Raw genomic sequence first — 21422 nt, 5'->3', positions numbered from 1 at the left:
ATTTACAGAGTGGAGACATGAATGTAAACTGTTCTAAGGAACTGCGTAAGGCTTTCTAAGAAAGAACATACATCCATTGACAAGTTTCATCTATCTCATAGATCAGTTGAACTAAAGTCAACATTGTACACTTGTACATACAGATACAATCTATATTTCTTCATTTAATTAAAAATTATGATTGTATTTATGGGTGTGTTTGATTTTTTTTTACTTAATTTGACTTTTTTTTACAGTTTCTTTTTTTGTACTTGTCAAGCATTCTCTGTGGACAGCAAAGAAATAATTTAATTGTACGGGGAACTTGTTTCCTTACTGTGCATCTGATAATAAACGCTTAAAATCTTAAAAAATAATCTCATGCAGATCTTCTTTTTCAACAACGTGAGTGACTTTGAGCTAAGCAAGGCTCTGAGGAGAAGTGGTGCATAAAGAAGGACCAGGCAAAGCCAAAGTACAGAAGGGGGGGTGGTGGTATAAGAACATCCCGGTTGTCCATATTAATTAAAACTAAAAGGGTTCTCTTGTCTAACTGTAAACCTGTAGATTTGTCATGTGAGTATGAAGCGTTCTTGCTCACTTCCATGTCTTGACTAACAGCTTTTGTTTACTTAAATTCCTGTCAGTGTAAAACTCATGACTGCTTTGGCAGATTTTTCCTACTTTATAAAGACTGCATTAGAGTGGTTATGAAGTAGTGTGTCATTAGTTGGATGTACTGAATAAATTTGCTCCTTTTAGTATGAATGAGAGGGGTAGATCTACTAATTCTGGGTGAACTGGTACTTGCAGTTCATGAACAAAAGTGGACCTTGTCATTTGAGAGAATAAATTTTGGTGAACCGATGATTATTTCATTTGAAACAATTTGTAAATAAATTCACCTGGACTTTTTTTTGTGGACTGAACTTGCCAATTTTAATAAATCATAATACTAACTCTCGTCTCTTAAAATGTTGAAGCAATAATTTACTCTGATATCTAAAAAGGCACTCAGTGCTGCCATCTAGTGGTGCAATTGTATAACTGGGATGAATTGTGGAACTGGGATGAATTCTATCCTTTATGGGAAAGCAGGGGCGTAATCGACAGACTACCACTGTGTGTATGTGTGTGTGCATATATATATATATATATAAAATTTTGTATTTAATCTTCGAAAATAACTGATCCACATTCATTTTATTAAAGTTGCACAACTTCATAACTTTACTGTTGGAAAACAAAAGGGGAAAATAATCTAACAATCATGTTTTTAAATTGTCAATCAAAAGTACTTTGTCATCAGTATCAGTGTGACCCTCTATATCTTGTGCTAAATGGTTTTGTATTTTCAGCAAATTCCCTTCAGCGATTGACTGCGTCTCTGGCAGCTCTATTGTCCTTTAGTGCTGTGATCCCCTGGTGCCTGAACACGACAGAAACACATCTGTCTATGGTAGTGCAAGAGCTGTGTGTCCTAGTATAACTGAGCCTCAAAGTTTTTAACTCAACAAAGTAAGGTGAATAATACTTAAAGGTAGGTGTTGGGTGTACGTACATATAAGATAGATTTAAATTGCAAAATCATATATTTGGGAAATGCTGGAAATTGTACATATTAAGTTGATCGTTTTGTACACATGTACATACATAAGAGTATTTTAAAAATCTGTTGTTTATCTGATTTTTTATTTTTTTCCCTTTAAAAATATTCTGTAATGTGTACTAACTATCTTATATATAATTTTATATTACTTTATTTTCATGTTTTTATTTACTTAAACTAATTAAATACAACATAAACTCAGGAAAGTAGATTAAATATCATTAAATAGACATGTTTTTGCTTAGATTGCTAATGTGTAGGTCATGTTTTTAATATTCAGAAGTATTATACATTTTTAAGTGAAATACATTCAATAGCCAATAAATAGCCAATATGTCGATAGCCAAATAATTTTTTTTATTTATATCACCTACAGGTGCATAATGTACAGCTTTATGGGAGGTGGATTATTCTGTGCTGGAGTTGGAAATATACTGCTGGTTGTATCCACAGCCACTGATTACTGGATGCAATATCGCCAGGCCAGTGGTTACATGCACCAGGGCCTGTGGCGCTACTGTGTGCCTGGGAAATGCATGATACACTCTGACAGCATTGGTGAGACATAGGAAACTGTATTTAGAAAAAAGAAAACATACAGCATAAACATATACACATCTTTTTTTTCTCCCTATTACAGCTTACTGGGATGCCACCCGGGCATTTATGATCTTGGCAATCATGGCATGCTTCTTTGGCATGCTTATAGGCATCATGGCTTTCATTAACTACAACTCTTTTGGTGGCTTTGACAAAACATTTGCTGCTGGAATTCTCTATTTCATTTCATGTGAGTGTGCTCAGTCTGACAGTCAAACTTACTTATACTGTACATTAGTTATGTATTGCCATAAAGTATTTAAGCATTGTTTTAAATTATATTAATCTTCTAAATAATATTTTAAACCGTTTAGTAATTTTTTCCCAGGCTTTTTCGTGCTTCTGGCGATGGCTATATTCACTGGGGTGACTGTGAACTACTATGGGAAGCGATACGGAAACTGGAGATTCTCCTGGTCGTATATAATGGGCTGGGTGTCAGTGGTGCTTACGTTCTTTTCAGGTATATTTCATAAATATTCTACATTACAGACACAATGCCTAGTGTATAAATTCTTATAATTCTGACTAATCTTTTTTTTTTGCAGGCATGTTCTACATGTGTGCTTATCGGATGCACTCACCAATAGGCCCGATGTCACGCTGAGGCAACTCATCTCCTCCTAGATCGACTTATCATTCAGGCTGAAATGGTTCAGTGTGATCCTGGATGCTTACATTTTAATTCATTTCTTTACCTCATAATGAAAGAATAAATGGTTGAGACAAAACGACGTTCTACTTTAATTTACAAAATAAAACAATCCTAGAGAATACAGTATTTTGGTCTGTTTCACAATTTCTTTACAATTGGGCAATAAGGCACAAATATAAAAACAATGTAGAAATTAAAGATGTAATACTGAAGACAAACAAACATAGGGAGTCAGAACTTAAAAGTGTTTATTGTACTGTTTTAATAAGAATGAAACATAATATGGAACATGCTTCTCACTGAGCAAACTGGCAGGTGTCTGCCTAAATCTTAACACCTTAACACAAAGGTTACTGTGACTAAAAATATGACACCAAAGAAAACAAACGGACTGTGTAATGAGTAGAAATCAGTAGTAAAATGTTGAACAGTTTAATCAACTTCCTCAATAGTTGGTCCAGAAGACCCTCCTCCAGGTGCAGCATTGCCCCCTGGGAATCCCCCAGGCATCCCACCAGGCATGCCACCTGCACCCTGGTACAGCTTGGTGATGATGGGGTTACAGATCTTCTCTAGTTCCTTCTGCTGATGCTCAAACTCTTCTTTCTCAGCAGTCTACGAACATGGTAAGAGTAAACAAATTTAAAGAAGGATCACAAGGAATACTAGGTAAAGAAAGTAATGGTTTTGACACTTGTGACTTAGACCTATGATATGATCAATAAAAATAAACCTTAGCTTGACTTAGCAATGACCCTTGAATACACATCAATTATCAGTTAAGAAAAGCTATTATGCATGTTAGCAGCTTTGTGTGAAAAGCAAGTCGCTTATAAAGGTTTCTCTACCTGGTTCTTATCCAGCCAGCTGATAACCTCGTTGCATTTTTCCAGGATCTTCTTCTTGTCTTCATCACTGATCTTTCCTTTCACTTTCTCATCCTCAACAGTGGACTTCATGTTGAAAGCATAAGACTCAAGGCTATTCTTTGCAGTTACTTTGTCTCGCTGGACATCATCCTCAGCTTTGTATCTCTCTGCCTCCTGGACCATTCGCTCAATGTCATCCTTGCTGAGACGACCTGAAAACAAAAATTAAAAATATTATTATTATTGTAAAAAGAAAAAAAAATGATAAGGTATAAAAAGTCATGACAGTTGTGCTACCTTTGTCATTGGTGATGGTTATCTTGTTCTCCTTGCCCGTGCTCTTGTCCACTGCAGAAACGTTCATGATACCGTTGGCGTCGATGTCAAAAGTAACCTCGATCTGAGGAACACCCCGAGGTGCAGGAGGAATGCCTGTCAACTCAAACTTCCCAAGCAGGTTGTTGTCCTTGGTCATGGCTCGTTCACCCTCATACACCTGGTACAATGATTAAGATTAGAATTTGCTTTTGAGAAATGAACTTTTTAACTGTCTCATCACCAGTTTGATATTCTCACCTGAATGAGTACACCAGGTTGATTGTCTGAATAAGTGGTGAAAGTCTGCGTTTGCTTGGTTGGAATAGTAGTGTTGCGTTTGATCAGGACAGTCATCACTCCTCCCGCCGTCTCAATACCCAGGGACAGAGGGGTGACGTCCAACAGCAGAAGGTCCTGAACATTTTCTGACTTGTCTCCTGCCAAAATGGCTGCCTGGACAGCTGTGGAGCAAAAAGAAATTTATGTGCACTGTGTGCAAATCTTAACCAATGTGACCGTTGCCAATGAATATTCAATTTACCTGCTCCATAAGCAACAGCCTCATCAGGATTGATGCTCTTGTTAAGTTCTTTTCCATTGAAGAAGTCCTGTAGAAGCTTCTGAATCTTTGGGATTCGGGTAGAACCTCCAACCAGGACAATTTCATGGACTTGAGATTTGTCCTGCTTGGCATCACGAAGAGCTTTCTCAACAGGGTCCAAAGTGCCACGGAACAGGTCGGCGTTTAGTTCCTCGAAGCGAGCCCTGGTGATGGAGGTGTAGAAATCAATGCCCTCGTAGAGAGAGTCAATCTCGATACTGGCCTGAGTACTGGAGGACAGGGTCCGCTTGGCTCGCTCACAGGCAGTACGCAGACGCCGCACAGCCCTCTTGTTGTCGCTGATGTCCTTCTTGTGTTTGCGTTTAAACTCGGCGATGAAGTGATTGACCATGCGATTGTCGAAATCCTCACCACCCAGATGGGTGTCGCCCGCTGTGGCCTTCACCTCAAAGATTCCGTCTTCAATGGTAAGGATGGACACGTCAAAAGTTCCACCACCGAGATCAAAGATCAGGACATTTCTTTCTGCTCCTAACTGCAAACGAGGTATTAGGCAATAATCAGAAAAAATTCATATATATTACAGTTTCTTTTCTACTGCTATGATGTATTGCAAGCACACCCACTTTCTTGTCCAGGCCATAAGCGATGGCAGCTGCAGTTGGTTCGTTGATAATTCGAAGGACATTTAGTCCTGAAATGGTGCCTGCATCTTTAGTAGCTTGTCGCTGAGAGTCATTGAAATATGCAGGTACTGTAACTACTGCATTCGTGACGGTCTTAAGGAGGAAACAATTGGGGCAGTTAAAACAGTTAGTGAAGGTTGAAGGTTTAATAAACACAGCAAACAAGAGTTTCCACTGCAAATGTTTTACATGTAAACATAGACTAACATTTCCAGTGTAAAGAATGTGACCCTGAGCCAATAAACAAAGACATCATAAGTATTTGAGAGAGCACAGCTTCAGCATGTTTATGGTTTAAGACCAATGCAAAGTTACAGGACCAAAGACATTGAGTTCATGATCACCTTTCCAAGATATGCTTCTGCAATTTCCTTCATCTTTACAAGCACCATTGAGGAGATTTCCTCCGGAAAAAATGATTTGGTCTCTCCTTTGTATTCCACTTGAACTTTTGGACGTGAGGAATCATTGATCACTTTAAACGGCCAGTGCTTCATGTCAGACTGAACAACCTGATCGTCAAACCGCCGTCCAATCAGCCTTTTGGCATCTGTAAATGTACCATTTAACTGTCACAATTTACACATATAATTTGTGTAAAATTGAAAAAGAGAAGCAAATATAATGCTTACCAAAAACTGTGTTGGTGGGATTCAGGGCAACTTGATTTTTGGCTGCATCACCGATCAGTCGCTCTGTGTCAGTGAAGGCAACGTAACTGGGTGTGGTCCGATTACCCTGATCGTTGGCAATGATTTCAACTTTGCCATGCTGAAACACACCCACACACGAGTATGTGGTGCCAAGATCAATTCCAACTGCTGGTCCCTTTGACATGGTTTGCGACACCTAAAAATACACAGTTAACTGATAAGCCATTTTCGTTTAGTGTGATTTCATTCTAAAATCTGTCTTGCTTTTTATTTTCCTAACCGTATAATGACCGCTCAACTAATCTAATGGTCTTTTTTTTCCCCACCGACTGTCAGCTGGACTTACTTTCATTATCCAGCACCTGTTCAACTGATCTCTTAACAGACCTCAGCTGTCTGTCTGATCTAAAGCTCCCTTAGCAATTAACCTTTATTTTCATGTGCATACGCCATAGTTAAAGGCCATGTATTTATAGTTGGTTCTTATAATAAACTTACAAAAAAAAAAAAAGTTAAAAAGTTATCTGGCTCTTGTAGCTCACATACATTACAGAGCTCATGTACATTATGGTCTGTTTTTTGCTGCCTCATGATTTTACAGGCATAAAGAGAAAGTGGACCTGAAATAAACAAAACATAACAATATGTTGCTATGACATTAGCTACTTTAGCTACAAAACAAGAAGGTTGTTTCTTTCCTCAGTCTTTCGTTAGTATCAACAGGAATCATGCAAACATTACATAACAGCATAAGGGAGTGTCTTGAATGCCTTTTATGGGCATATTTCGAAACAATCACAAATGCTTTCTGGAACATTCTGCATATTCTGGCACAAACTCAATAACAGCAAAGCAAAACTATCCAGCACTCCTATCCATGTACCCTCTGAATTCTATAACACTTCTATGAAGCTACAATGTCCATCTCGACATAGTGTTTACATTTTTCTTAATCAGCTTAACAACATAAACACTAGCATATTTTTTTTTCCTAGCATATTTGTTATTTACAGCCTTAGCTGGATGTACTTACTGAATAATAAAAAAAAGGATTTACAGGTTTTTTTTTTACCTTTTAACACTTTTTAGAGTTCTGGTCCTTTCAGCTGGTTCCCACTGTTGTCACGTCGATGCACAATCTCACCGCCTCTACAGCATGGGCGCATCTTATATACTGCCTGCTGGATTCCTGTACTAACGCCCATAGAATCGTCCAGAACATGGAGGGTGGGATGCAGCCAATCAGAATCGAGAAAGCAAACCAGCGCCGTCCAATCAGAAAAGCGGACTGCGCCCGGATCACCAGATCACAAACAGAAAAAAGCGTCAGATTTAGGTAGAAAGATCTAGAGAACTGTTCAAGAAGGAACAGGAAATAAACATGAAAAAAAAAATAGGTAAAGGTTGGCTAAAAAAATGTAACAACACTAGAGAACGTCAGTGAGCAACGTATGACTGATAAATTATATAGATTACTCATGAATACAGATGCATTTACAATTCAAAGCCTTTCTTATAATAAACTATAATGAATATCATAGCATAATAATGTGTGTATAATAGCAAACTAGGGCTACAGTAACATGCTGAACATTAGGAATAGGGATTTGGTAGCCTAGTGGTTAAGGTGCTGGATTACCAATGGGAAGGTTGTGAGTTCAATTCCCATGTCCACCAGGCTACCAGTTGTATAAAATGAGATGAAAATTGCTCTGGATAAGGGAATCTGCTAAATGCTGGAAATCTAGCACTATATAAGTGCCCAGCTGCAAGCCAAATGATTGGAAACGCCCTGTCTGCTGTTAACTTAGGGGTGCAAAGTGATTTTTTTTACTTATTTGCATATTGCTTACTTTTTTTATTTTTTCTACTTATTTGCATATTGCAGTTGAAATGTTAGCACATACATTTATTTACACATAGCACCGATTTTAATACACCAACTTAACACCTGTAAACCTGCTCATTCATTCAGTTATCCAGTCAGTCAATCATGTGACAGCAGTTGAAATGTTTTTTAATATAAAAATTATAAATGTATAAATTATTAAATTATCATTTTTTTATTTATCAAATTATTTATTTATCAATTAAATGTTTTTTATTTTTACATTGTGTATTTTTTGGTAATCTCATCTTGTTGTTTCTGTGTACTAGAAGTGCATATATTCTGATTCTGATTCTGATTCATGAAGGCATACAGACACAGGTGAAGAGCTCAGTTGATGTTCATGTCAAATATCAAAAGGGGTGGATTGATGTGAGTGTGACCAATGGCAGAGTTTTAGAAACTATTTTTTATTAATAGTCAATCTAACAGGGCACACCTGCTTAACAAGAAACACCTGTCAGTCACACACTTGTGACAAAATGTTTTTGATGGAAAATCTGTGAGTTCATGCAAACAGTGCCATTGTCTAAGATGTTTAACCCATTGGCCTTTCCATTGTAATACTTTTAGAAAGGACTGGATATGCGATCATTTAAGAATTTCCATCACCATCACTCCCCATACACTATGATATCAAAAACCAAATTGAACAACTTTAAGTGTTCTTAAGTTTAAGAATTTTCACAAAAAAAAATTATGTGCAGTATTTCACGTGCTTTAGTAGTATGAGCAAGAGTATAAAGCTTTAGAGTTACTAAAGGTAACCTTTAAAGCTCTTAAGGAAGTTATGACTGCTTTCATAAATCTATTGCATCACCCAGAAGAGTAAATGCAATGCATGAGTTGATGTATGATGAATTGCACCACTGCCTGACCTACTGATTAAACAGTCCTGTTGACATATTTCCATTTTCCAGTCAGACAAAATAAAAATACTTTATCAGGTTATTAGGTTTTGATCATTAGCTACTTTCGATACACCCGACTTGGCTTCATGAGGAGTCTGATAATTAGCAGATACAGTATGTAAAAATGAAAAATCAAGTCAAGAAGCTTTAATTGTCATTTCAACCATATAGCTGTTGCAGTACACAGTGAAATGAAACAGTGTTTCTCCAGGATCATGGTGCTACATAGAACAAAGTAGTTCTATTAAGTAGTCCTAGCCACATAAAGTGCATCTGTGCAACCTGGTGCAAACAGTGCAGGATAAGACAAAAAGACAGTGCAAGACAAAATATAGTGCAAACAAACAATAAAAGGCATTACACAAAAGACAATATACTAAAGTAGCACCAACCATTGTACATCCTGTATATTCTATAGTGCATGTGCAGAAATATTGGAATGAACACTTAATATAGTAGCAGCAGTTATATGAGGTATTGTAATGAGTTGTGCAAAAATGCCATTGACTGAAATGTACAAAACTGCATGTGCAAAAACAGTTGGGTGATGCTGTATACATACTGTAGATGTATATTGGTAGAGTGTGAATTGGTGTAGTTCAGTGCAACATAATGGCATAATAATCATTCCAGGGAGGCCCAGTAATGCAGTAGTTAAATCATTCATATTGATACAGTATAAATAATAAATGCACACACACAATCAGGCACTGATTTACTAATATGAACACAATTTTGGAATTAGGATGACCTTGCATCACACATTTCAAGGGACAGTGCTCAAAAATTCATTCTGGTCCTACATTTCACTGGTCACGGGGTTAAGTAGTAGGACACTCTCACTCACTCTCTCATTCATTTTCTCACTCATTTTCTACCGCTTTATCCGAACTACCTCGGGTCACGTGGAGCCTGTGCCTATCTCAGGCGTCATCGGGCATCAAGGCAGGATACACCCTGGACGGAGTGCCAACCCATCGCAGGGCACATACACACTCTCATTCACTCACAGACTACGGACAATTTTCCAGAGATTTCAATCAACCTACCATGCATGTCTTTGGACCGGGGGAGGAAACCGGAGTACCCGGAGGAAACCCCCGAGGCACGGGGAGAACATGCACAATCCGCACACACAAGGCAGAGGTGGGAATCGAACCCCAACCCTGGAGGTATGAGGCGAATGAATGTGCTACCCACTAAGCCACCGTGCCCCCCAGTAGTAGGACATTAACTTCAAATATTTTGTTTTACCTCCTAAAATCTAATCCAACATTCATTGCACAGGTGACAAGAGTATGACAAATCAGCAAATAACAAAGTGGCTATTAGTAAAAGTACTGGCAATTGGGGCTCTGATAAAAAAAAGTTCCATAGCCAGTTATGATTATCCCTAGTATTCTGACATATTGTTGGACTAGTAAGATTTTATTCATTAGCATAGAATGTGGATACAGTTTGTATATATCCAAATACTGTATTTTGTATAAAAGTTAGTATGTATATTTCATGAAAAATGCATTTACAACAGTAGAACATGTACAGTAGCCAACATGAGTTGGCTAGGATTTAGTGCCTTTTGCAAAGTATCAAATAACCTTAAACCTTTTGAAATCATTGATGTAAATATGCATGCCAATGATCTTATTTATCAACGATTCATATAGATGCTGTGTGAAATGTAAATGTATGTAGACTTACATGGGAAAGGGTGCAAATTTGAATGAAGATGTTTGGCCATGGAAACCCATACTATGAAGCTCTCTACACTCTGTTCTGGAGCTAATCTGAAGGCCACACAAAGTTTGGAGGTCTGTAGTTATTGATTCTGCAGAAATTTGGTGACTTCTGTCCACTATGTGCCTCAGCATGCGTTCACCCTGCTCTGTGATTCACTTTTTTGGCTGAGTTGCTTTTGTTTTCAGTTGATTCCACTTTGTTATAATACTACTAACAGTTAACCTGAATCCAATGATTTGGAGGGGTGTCCCAAAACATTTGGTAATACATCAAATACAAGATATAAAAAAATTTGGCAGATGTGGTGTTGGGAAATATGGGAGACATCGGTGATCTCAGTATTTCAATTTAAATTGCAATTGATATCACTAGATGCAAAGGAACAAGAGTGAGACATTCCCATTCACTTCTATGAAATTAATAATACTACTTGTCAACATACATTGAAGCAAAACCAGGTCACCATTAATGATGATGGAAAGTATATCCAGGGAAAGGCCCACTCTCACAAAAGAGATACATGCTTTGTCTAGTGGGTGGGATGATTTAAAGAAAAGCTATATAGAAAACACTCACTCCTATTCACAACAACATGACTTTGAACAAAAGAACATGTTGTTGCATATAATAGCCTGTATTTTAAAAGCCTGGAGGTATGTAAACTTATGAAAAACATTTTTCAGCAATATTTAGATTACAAAATTGTTTCAGTTTAGTTCTAGAGTTGCTGATCACATATTTTTTATGCCATGGTTGCAAATTTATGTTTTGATTACGCAGACATGGTTGTCTCATACAGTTTCAGTAACCGCTTTATCTCGGTTAATGTTGTTGTAGCAGAAATAACAATAACTCTGGCTTATGTCTATTTTTTAACCTCAAAAAAATTAAAAACGATAAATTATATGTCACTAAAACATCAGTGTGTCTGAATATTTTTATTGGGTGTGATTGACATTCCGTTTAGATGTTGGGTGAGTAGATAGTAAGTAATGAACCCTGACATCTCTAGGACACCCAGTGCAAAAACAATAAACAGGCTAAATATTATATAATAATATTTAAACCCACATGCTATATCTGTTACAAAAACAACTTGAATATCAGTATATCATTATTTCAATTGAATGATGTAGTCCTCATGGTACTAATTTTAGAGTAGTGTTAAATGAATCAAGACACTATTGTTGCAATAATATAATGCAAAATATCCAAGGAGACACAGACAAGGAAGAGCAAAACAATCCAAACCAGTAGAGAACAAAGATGTCCTGGAGGAATAATAGCACATAGCACTTTTGGTTAAGATGTTTAAGAATTAAACCCGTATAAATGATCAATTTTCCTTTAATATTGGACGCTATTAGTTTCTCAGACCAGTCTGAATGGGTCTTGCGTTCCTGGGGCATCAGTGAAAGGTTTCATGTTGCTCTTGCCTTTGTGTCTTCACACCCTTCACCTCAAAGGCAGAGCTAATAAATAGGCTCATTCTGTACACGGCATACAGCCATAAAGGAAGAAGGAAACCAACAGCTATATGTCTGAGAGATTTTAAACCAATAAGGTAAGGCACTGATCTTTTCTTATTAAGAAGTACTTATTAAAATCTGTTGTACACATGTTTGTTGCTCTGACCATATTGGTTTAACCAAAGCAAAATGGTAACAATCTGGTCTGGTTTTGGTCGATTAGACCAGCACAAAAAAACAGTGTGTTTTCAGGATAATGTGGCGAGCATTGCTGATTTGTGTGACTACTTTGACTGTACACTGTGAAGCTCAGACAGGCTCTGAAACATGCAGACACCACTCTACCTTTAGACCAGCAGGTTAGTTTTAAGCATTGCTGTTTGTCTGACTTATATTCACTATTTTAAATAGAACGATCAACCGGAAATTGTAACACACACTCTGTTTTATCTGTATAATAGGCTTAGCCACTGGGAATTGTAATATATCACCTGTGTAGTATTTCCCTCCTTTATATTCCCTGGTTCACTACTATGTAATCATTTGCCAAAAAAAACACGATTATAGAATTAATATTGTTAGAATTTGTAACTTTAACCTGAGACAAATATATCTTGTTATCTGTTTGACAGATGCTTGAAAAAGTATGATTAAAATAAATGTACAGGTTTAGATATATTAATAATTTTATTTTATATAACACCTTTTCAGTTGTATTTATCATTAGATATAATATAATAAATAACTGTATTTGAAAAATTGTGATTTTATTCATATAGTATTGTACACATATGCTCTATTATCGTAATATTATAATAAAAAGTTCCCAGTAGCCAGAGACCCCATTATCTGTAATTTGTCCCCCCCCACAACTATTTATTACTCTGTCATATATAACTATATCCAAAATATCATGCTTAATATTTATATGTGTTCAATAATACTTAAAACATATAGCTTTTTAATTCCTGAAAATTCCACTTCCAGAACATATATTATTGTCAAATGTCATTAGGGATTCCTACTGGTATATTTTCACAGTTGTATCTGTAAAGAATTATGCAATGTTGTATGAGAAATTTGACATCTTTTTAAAAAATTTTTATAACTAAGATAATAACACTCCACATATTTGCACCATATGATAAATAGTTGTCTTTCTTTCTCAGCTGACCAGGACATCACAGTAATGTGCGGAACTGATAGAATCCATCTGAGCATCCTGCTTTGTCCAGTCTACTATGCTGGCTACAATGAATCTCTTATAGCCCTCAATGGGAAATTTAACATTCCAGCCTGCCTTGGAAATGTGGATTTAAAAGCCAATACCCCTGTCCTGAGATTTAATTTCTCAATTTCTGCCGAGGAAATGTCACTCTGTGATAATTCTCTTGAAGTAAGAACTGTAAATACGAGACTTTTTCTCCAAACATAGAAGTAATAAAATAGTGTTAAAGTTTATAGTAGAAGTCATAACCTTACACGTCCTTACAACAACTTAAACTTTTAACTTTTAAACAATTAAGGCTACAAATTCATTTCAATTTTGAACATTATTTTTATTCTTTATTAAGGAATGTAATAAAGGTTTTATTTTAGTGAAAAAACATTTTTAACCCCTTTAAAATAATCATGATGGCTCAAGAGAACATATGTGTTTAAGCTTTTTCCTTTTTTTTTTTTTGTTTTTAGCTTACAGATAAGGTGGGCACAGTCCAATTCTCTGACACCAGAGTTCAGTCTGTCAACATTTCAGGAAGGATAATTCCTTGGGAACCTGTCAGTGTCCCCTATACATTCCACCAATATCTTATTTATCAATTCTCCTGCTGTTACCTACTACAGGATTTAATAAATGACACTAAATTTAACATGTGAGTCCAGATTGACAGTTATACCTTTAAGTTTAAATTTGCCGTTTGGGTCCTGTTGAAATGTTGTGTTGTGTGTTGGCAGGTTAGGCATGAACCTAGCTGCCCTAGAAAATAGAGGAAGTTTTGTCAAGGCACTCCATATAAATCTCTTCACTGTAAGAATATTGCTTGATTTATTCTGCATTCCTCGCTGATCAAAACAGGATGTTTTAATAATGGTTTTGTTTTTATTGCTAAGAATCGACAATATACACAGCCTTTAAAAATACCTGAAAAAGGGCTACAACTGAAAACCCGGATATATGTCCAGGTCAAGGCAACCAATCTGACTAACAGGTATTTTTTTATATATCAGATTCAATAAAATTATTGCCCATGGTAAATATGTACAATTTGCTAGTATTAGCATTATTTTTTTTTGCATTGTTATTTCTTTTATACTGTTAAATCATGTTCTTAAAGGTTAAATGTCCTGCTGGATCGCTGCTTTACAACCACAAGCCCTAATCCAACAAGCACAATTTATTACGATCTTTTTGTCGGGTGAGTATAACGCAAATAAAGAAAATAGGAAAAAATCTCCAGAGAATTTCCAAGAGAAAATCTTTTATAACAATATTGTAAAGGCAGTTACATTTCATTGCAGGTGCAGACATGATGGGCAGACAGTGGTGTATTTAAATGGAGTATCCCAAGAAGCACGCTTTTCCTTTGAGGCCTTCCACTTTGTGGAACGTGACAACAAAACCTTCTCCACGTTTTACCTGCACTGTGTCACCCGACTCTGTGAGAATTCCACCTGTCCCTCCATGCTTCCGGTAACTATATTACTGCAATGTTCATCCCTGTGGCCGTTTTCCATAGACTTGGACATATCTGAACTTTAGTATTGTGTTACTCATTATTCATTTAATTGGGACAGAGGAGAATTAGTGGTTATGTTTTCAGGCTAGTAAAATGATAGTTTTGAGCTTAAATCCCAAGCGCATCAGTTCTGATAGTTCAGTTACATTTTAAATGGTATTAAGGAGATCTGTTTGGCAGCATTTATATATTTATATAAATTAGTTGTTGTTTTTATTTAGGGCAGATGGGGCCATGTGAGGACAAATAATGAAAGAACAGAGAAAAATGAGCAACCAGACAAGAGGCAACTGTTTAACAGTGCCAGCTGTGCCCAACAAACTACTCCTGTGAAGGTTTTAGAAACTTCAACAGCGACTGACAGGCATTATGTAGGAAACAGGGCAGCCAATACTGGTGCTCCTGCCAAAAAGAACAATAAACAGTTTGGATCACATCTTACTTCTAGGGCACATTTATTCCAAAGAATCTGAAAATATACAGCTCATTTTCCACTAAAGGTCCACCTCATAAAGACCACATCAAACAGTGGGGCCTGAACTTAGTGCTATTACATTTGTTCAATTGCCATGTAAACTAAAGTAAAGCTCAGCTATAATGTGACTGAATTGTATTTATTATGGATTTGCACAGTGCCCTGGATACTGAATTAAGCATTACAGTAACTATGGAAAGAACAGCCTGCCCTCTTCTTCAAACATAAGCATGTTGCAGTTGGTTATTAATGTCTTATGGGTGGCTTGAGGATTTGAACTGGCAATACACTATTCTCCTCATCCCTCTGTTAGTTGACAGATCACAAAAAGGCATGCGTCCAGTACACATCCAGACCTATCCTGCACAAGGAATTCCTGCAGATAAACTGATGATATTCTAGTGAGAATTTATAGTTTTGTATCGCATTTTGTGCCCTATCAGGCAAACACAGGTCCTCCATAGACAAAAATTCCTTATGTAGTCCCATCCACTCATAGACTTGCTGAGGCATATCACTTACCAGGACTGTACAATGGTGCTGTGACCACAATACCAAGACACTATGAACTCCCGGGAGAGTGCCGACTGCACCCAGAAATCTATGTTCTCTGAAATGTTGGGCTCAATTAGACCTCTTTGCTAAGGTCAAATCATCTTCTCTTTGGAAGAACTGCACAGCCCACTCCCACATGCTGTCCAATCACAAGTGTAATATACTACACTATATAGAAAAATCATGTGGAGACCTGACCATTAGTGAGCATTAGTGTGTCAGGTATTAATGTTGCCATGGTTTGCAATTAGAGTTGCACTAAATTCAGTGTTCAGTGTGGTTAAGATCAGGACTCTCAAGACCACTCAAGTTCTTCCATACCAGCCTTCTCTTTATGACCCTCATTTGTGCACAAGAACATTGTTGTGCTGGAGCAGATTTGCGCTAGGCCCCTTAGTTCCACTTAAGAGAAATTTTAAAGTTAAAGCATACAAATACATTCTAGACAATTGTGTGCATCCCCATTGTGGCAACAGTGTGGAGAAGAGCTACATACTATATGGATGTGATAGTCAGGTGCCCACATGTAATATAGTGTAATCCAGGAATCATGTTGTGTGAAACACTTTATGTGATGTTTACATATAGGACTGTCATTTAACATTTGCTGTTGTTCCCTATGTACATCTGTCATGATCAATCCCACTATACATATGTAGGGAGTGAAGTGTTTTGTGGTTCATTTAAATATAGTCGTGGCCTAATGGTTAGAAAGATTGAATCCTAACCCTAAGGTTGTGGGTTCGAGTCTCGGGCCGGCAATACCACGACTGAGGTGCCCTTGAGCAAGGCACCGAAACCCCCAACTGCTCCCAAGGTGCCGCAGCATAAATGGCTGCCCGCTGCTCCGGGGTTGTGTTCACGGTGTGTGTGTGTGTGTGTTCACTGCTGTGTGTGTGCGCACTTTGGATGTGTTAAATGCAGAGAACGAATTCTGAGTATGGGTCACCATACTTAGCTGTATGTCACGTCACGTCACTTTATATTCGAGTCATGAAATCTGAGGAGAAACCACTCTGGATAATTGCAAATGAAGTACTTGATGTTCAGATATAAAGCTTTGCACACCAAGTGAAATTTGAACTCACAGACTGTTTGTCTGCAACCTATTTTTTTGCAGAACTGTATAAAGAAGATAAGAAGGTCAATCCAACAGAGTCAGAACATGAACAATGTGGAAACTGTTTCTTCAGGCCCAATCAAGACAAGAACTGACAGTAGTGAGTATAAGGACTAACAAGGTTTATTCTTAATGCTGATCAGTTTATATCAAATAAGGAATTCAGATTAATGTCCACAATAGTTTTTATCTTTCGTACGTTGGACCACAGGCATCAACAATTCAATGCAAGGAATCAAATAATAATTATAAATGTAAATATAAATTCAAGTAAATCCCCAAGTACAGTCAATGTACTCACTGAAATAATCTTTTATTTTCTACAGCTGTTTCAACATACTCTGAGTATAAAGACTGTGCTACAGGAGTGATCATACTCACATGCTTGTTGAGTATCTGCTGTACTGGACTGGTGGTACAGATTTTAATCTATAGGAGACACACATTTTTTATTAGGTGACCATTTATATTTTGATTCAGACCAGGCAACAAAGCTAATTTATGAAACAATATCTTTTTGTAAAGGACACATACTGTACCTTTATTTTTCATATATATATATATATATATATATATATATATATATATATATATATATATATATATATATATATATATATATATATACTGGATATAATTTATATGCATTATTCTTTCCCTGTGTGGAAAATATGTATAATTTAAAATGAAATGAAAACTATTTTGCCAAAATTATTTTCAGAAATATTTGTTTTATGTACCTTTATATTGACACCATCTGTATAAATCTATGTGTCTAATGGGTGACATTTAAATAATGTTCAGTATATTTTATTTATATGTAATATTTAGGAAACTGTTCAACCCCAAATATCAGATTTCAGATTCAGCTGTAATATAAATGTCACCTAAACTGATATTTTCAAACAGTATTTTTAGTGCAATTTAGTATGCCAAAATTCTTTGTTTGTTGTAAGAGCTAAAACTAATAAATTGCAAAATGCTGCTTGCATTTGTGTTCAACTTCTTCAGACTAGTTTTATTTTATTGGGCATTATTGGACCTTTGGCTGCAATAACAGATTTAAGTCTGTTGAGATATGTTACATGGTATATACATATATATAAATATATATAAATATATACATATATATATATATATATATATATATATATATATATATATATATATATATATACATATATATATATATATATATATATATATATATATATATATATATATATATGTATGTATATATATATATATATATATATGATACATATGTATATGTATGATACCAGCTTTTTCACCCAGTTTGAAAGTGATTATCACCAATTTCGTTCTATTTGCTCTATGCGCTCTTGATGTTCGGGATCAATTTCCTGCTGAAATGTGAGATTTCTCCCAAGCTTTAAGCTTTTATTTTCTTTGGTTGGTTCTTTATTTTTGTATTTTGCCTCATCATTCTTTCTCCAATTTTGAAAAGAACACAGGTTCTCAGAGTTTGTATAATGGTGTATTTGCATGATGCTGCAAATTCAGTTATGTGTGCAGTTATAGCATTGTTATAGTTTTCACCACACATAGCATTTTGAAGCTTGTCCAACTATAATATCTCGATCCTGGTCACACCAAAACAAAAAACATTTTTACTGGGTCACTCTTGTGCTTTCACATGTTTTTTTTTTTGTTGTTGTTTTTTTTTTGTTTGTTTGTTTTTTGCAGCAGTTCTCCTACATTTAATTAAGATTGTAACAAAAATACTGACAGGAAGAATATGTGGAGTTTGTACAAAGAATTGCAAATGGGTTGAATGCAAGACACTGTATATTCCATAAGTGTTTTAGATACAACCTATTTTATTCAAGGAAAGAATTTTGACTTTTGAATTGTGTCTGTTTTATGACATGAATATGTTATGTTTGGACAAATGTGACACGGTTATTTTACTTTAAATTAATTGGCTAAATATATATTTTTAACCACTGGATCTTGACCACCAGAGGGTACTCTCACACATATTTTGAACCTCTGCTTTGTTTGTCATTTTTTCAATTTCCTATTCTACCACTACATATAGTACATGGACACTAACACTTATTGAAGTTTGGCTTTGTACGTTCTGAGCCTTGTTTTGTCGATATCTCTATGTTTAACATCTTGCATTGCTGCATTTTGCTTTTGTTTGCCTGTTGGTTTTGATGCTGCCTTTTGGTATTTTTAACCTTGGCCTGTAGTCTTGGTCTTGATTTTTATAAATTGTGTCTTGGATAGGTATTTTGACTGCTCTGACCCTTATATTCTATTTGATAAAACTTGTGAACATGGATCCTTAGACCCTGAGTACTCCATTACAGAAGATCCAACCAAGGTGTACACATCTCTGAACCAAACATAGGTCGGATTTGAACATGATTTTCATGTTTGGTTACCCAGAGTTTCAGCACCTGGAGTCTGGAAGAGAAATACTTTGGAAATACTTTGGCTTCAAGGAGTAACTGGAATGAACCTGCATTAAAAACTGTATTTCAGCAAGGCCTCAGTGTTGTGTGGGAAACTGGACTCCTTCGGCCTGAATTAGTTCATACAGCTTGAATATTCACACTGATAACCTGATTCAGTCTCATGAGCCAAGATACTCAGCATCCAATCCCAAACCGTTTGACACTCTTAAACACAGGTTCATGACTACTCACATTTTGTGTCATCAACCACATTGGAAGTGGTTGAAATAAGAGTGGGACCCATACTGTCTAAGTCAAGAGGAAAAAATATTTGGGAACCAAGATTTACTAGCTTTGAAGGCCTTGTACCAAGTTTTGAATACATTTAATGAGTCCTACTCTGCAACCCTTTCCACTGGGAATTTGTAGATGAAAATATGTGGGTTCTCCAAGTCCTGAATGCCCAAACATTGAAGTTTATGTCCCCAGGATTTAAGAGGAAGTGATGGGGTTGATACATATCATTGACTGTTGAAAGGTATGTTAATGCTTGTCCTGTACTGTATGTGCACAAACCCTAAACCCTGGGACTTGACACTGGGTCACAGGGTCACAGGACTGTAACTTCTCCCCATACACTAAAGACCTGGGTTCCATAAAGTCCCATGGAATTTATTACTGACTTCCCAGTTCTCAGGGTCACACCACCATACTCACCACTATGGATCAATTCCCATCAAGTCAACTTGTGCCAGCTCAGTACACAGTCCACAGGACAATGCATTTGACAGAGGCAACCAGTTCACTTCCTGGTTCTGTTGGGGTTTTGTAAGGGATCAATATTAATCAATAATATCATCTCCTCTCTGGGTGCCATCCTCAAACCAGTGGACAGATGAAGAGATTAAATCAGAAGCTTGGACGGTTCCTGTATTTTGGATAGATATTAGTTCATTTAGGATTTCCTGGTATTGACCCTGATATTCTATTATACCCTTATAAATTGTTCCTGAGTCTTTATATTATTATAATTAATATAGAAATATCATTGGGTTATCAGTGTCTTTAGCTTATAATTATTTTTAGTTGCAACAATGTCAGGTATTTTAGAAAGGTGTCAGTAATTGCTGTTCCATTCTTTTATGCCTTGTGTTTATGTATATAGCTTACATCGTTAAAAAAAAAAAATTCATATTTTAAGAATGGCAAACTCCAGGAATTCATTCAAAGAGATAGATGCAGCCCAAAATAAAGGTGCTAGATATTCACTTATTTGCAATGAGGTTCCATGCTAAACTTATCATGATGAAAATTCTAAGGAAAGAAACGCTAAGGGAAAAAAGCAGACAGCTAACTGAACTGCTGTTTATAGTGTGTGATCCTAAACCTGTGATAGGGCAGATTAAATGTGCAGCATAAGTTATAATTGTGATGTAATCTTTTAGGAAATGTGCCAACAAACTAAACAAAAGGTAAACGATACATTGCGCTTCTTAGGCCCCATGTGAGACTATCTTTTTAAATCAAGTAGAACTCTATTCCAACAGTGAGACTAAGAATGTCTTAACATCCAACAAGTCTAGTCCTTCTTGTTATTCATTTGAAAGTACGCTTACAAAAACTACAAAAATATTTGGCCTTGCAGTGACCTTCAGTCAAATCGAATTAATTACAGTTATGATTTCATATAAATTGTACAAACAATCAACCATTTGTTCTTAAGAAGACTTTCTGAAAACCTGCAAACTTTATATGACCTAGTGGTAGAAACATGAAAATGTAGATAACAATCAATAAACAGTCAACAAAACAACAATTTATTAGTTGAATTTAAAATATCAGTTCAAACAACAATAGGTATGGGAGTTGCTGACAAAGTAGATGATGCCAAATGCTGTGAATATGAATATAAATGCTATGTGAAAAAAATATTTTTTTTATATCAGCAGGATAAATGTAAACATGGTAATATAATGTATGTTTACTTGTTTAATGTTTTCTATATTATTATAGAATTATTATAACTTATTATTATAAGTGCTGAGTAGTATAAATTCATTCATTCATTCATTCATTCATTCATTCATTTTCTACCGCTTATCCGAATTTCTCGGGTCACTGGGAGCCTGTGCCTATTTCAGGCGTCTTCGGGCATCAAGGCAGGATACA

The 21422-nt window shown here is 36.1% G+C and overlaps 3 protein-coding genes across 3 annotated transcripts; 2 read left to right on the top strand and 1 right to left on the bottom strand.

Moving 5' to 3' along the window:
- The first annotated feature begins 1080 nt into the window (after positions 1–1080).
- Positions 1081–2919, top strand: lim2.3 (lens intrinsic membrane protein 2.3). The gene is made up of 5 exons (XM_047820553.1): positions 1081–1519; positions 1965–2146; positions 2229–2378; positions 2517–2651; positions 2737–2919. Exons 2-5 carry the CDS (start codon positions 1972–1974, stop codon positions 2793–2795), a joined length of 519 nt encoding a protein of 172 aa, XP_047676509.1. The 5' UTR covers positions 1081–1519; positions 1965–1971; the 3' UTR covers positions 2796–2919.
- Positions 2920–3074: 155 nt separating this feature from the next.
- On the bottom strand, positions 3075–7158 carry hspa8b (heat shock protein family A (Hsp70) member 8b). The gene is made up of 9 exons (XM_027173973.2): positions 7004–7158; positions 5911–6127; positions 5623–5828; positions 5219–5371; positions 4572–5127; positions 4289–4491; positions 4010–4208; positions 3692–3924; positions 3075–3458 (listed from the first exon to the last, which is right to left on the bottom strand). Exons 2-9 carry the CDS (start codon positions 6113–6115, stop codon positions 3276–3278), a joined length of 1938 nt encoding a protein of 645 aa, XP_027029774.1. The 5' UTR covers positions 6116–6127; positions 7004–7158; the 3' UTR covers positions 3075–3275.
- A 4972-nt stretch (positions 7159–12130) lies between these two features.
- Positions 12131–17326, top strand: si:dkey-4p15.5 (zona pellucida-like domain-containing protein 1). Its single transcript, XM_047820845.1, has 9 exons — positions 12131–12298; positions 13109–13335; positions 13632–13813; positions 13896–13968; positions 14052–14149; positions 14276–14356; positions 14460–14631; positions 16828–16927; positions 17154–17326. Exons 1-9 carry the CDS (start codon positions 12196–12198, stop codon positions 17285–17287), a joined length of 1170 nt encoding a protein of 389 aa, XP_047676801.1. The 5' UTR covers positions 12131–12195; the 3' UTR covers positions 17288–17326.
- Positions 17327–21422: the final 4096 nt, after the last annotated feature.

Source organism: Tachysurus fulvidraco, chromosome 11 (assembly GCF_022655615.1).
Source record: "Tachysurus fulvidraco isolate hzauxx_2018 chromosome 11, HZAU_PFXX_2.0, whole genome shotgun sequence".
NCBI lineage: Eukaryota > Metazoa > Chordata > Actinopteri > Siluriformes > Bagridae > Tachysurus > Tachysurus fulvidraco.
Note: the sequence above shows the minus strand (reverse complement) of the source record. Positions and strands in the feature narration are given on the sequence as shown.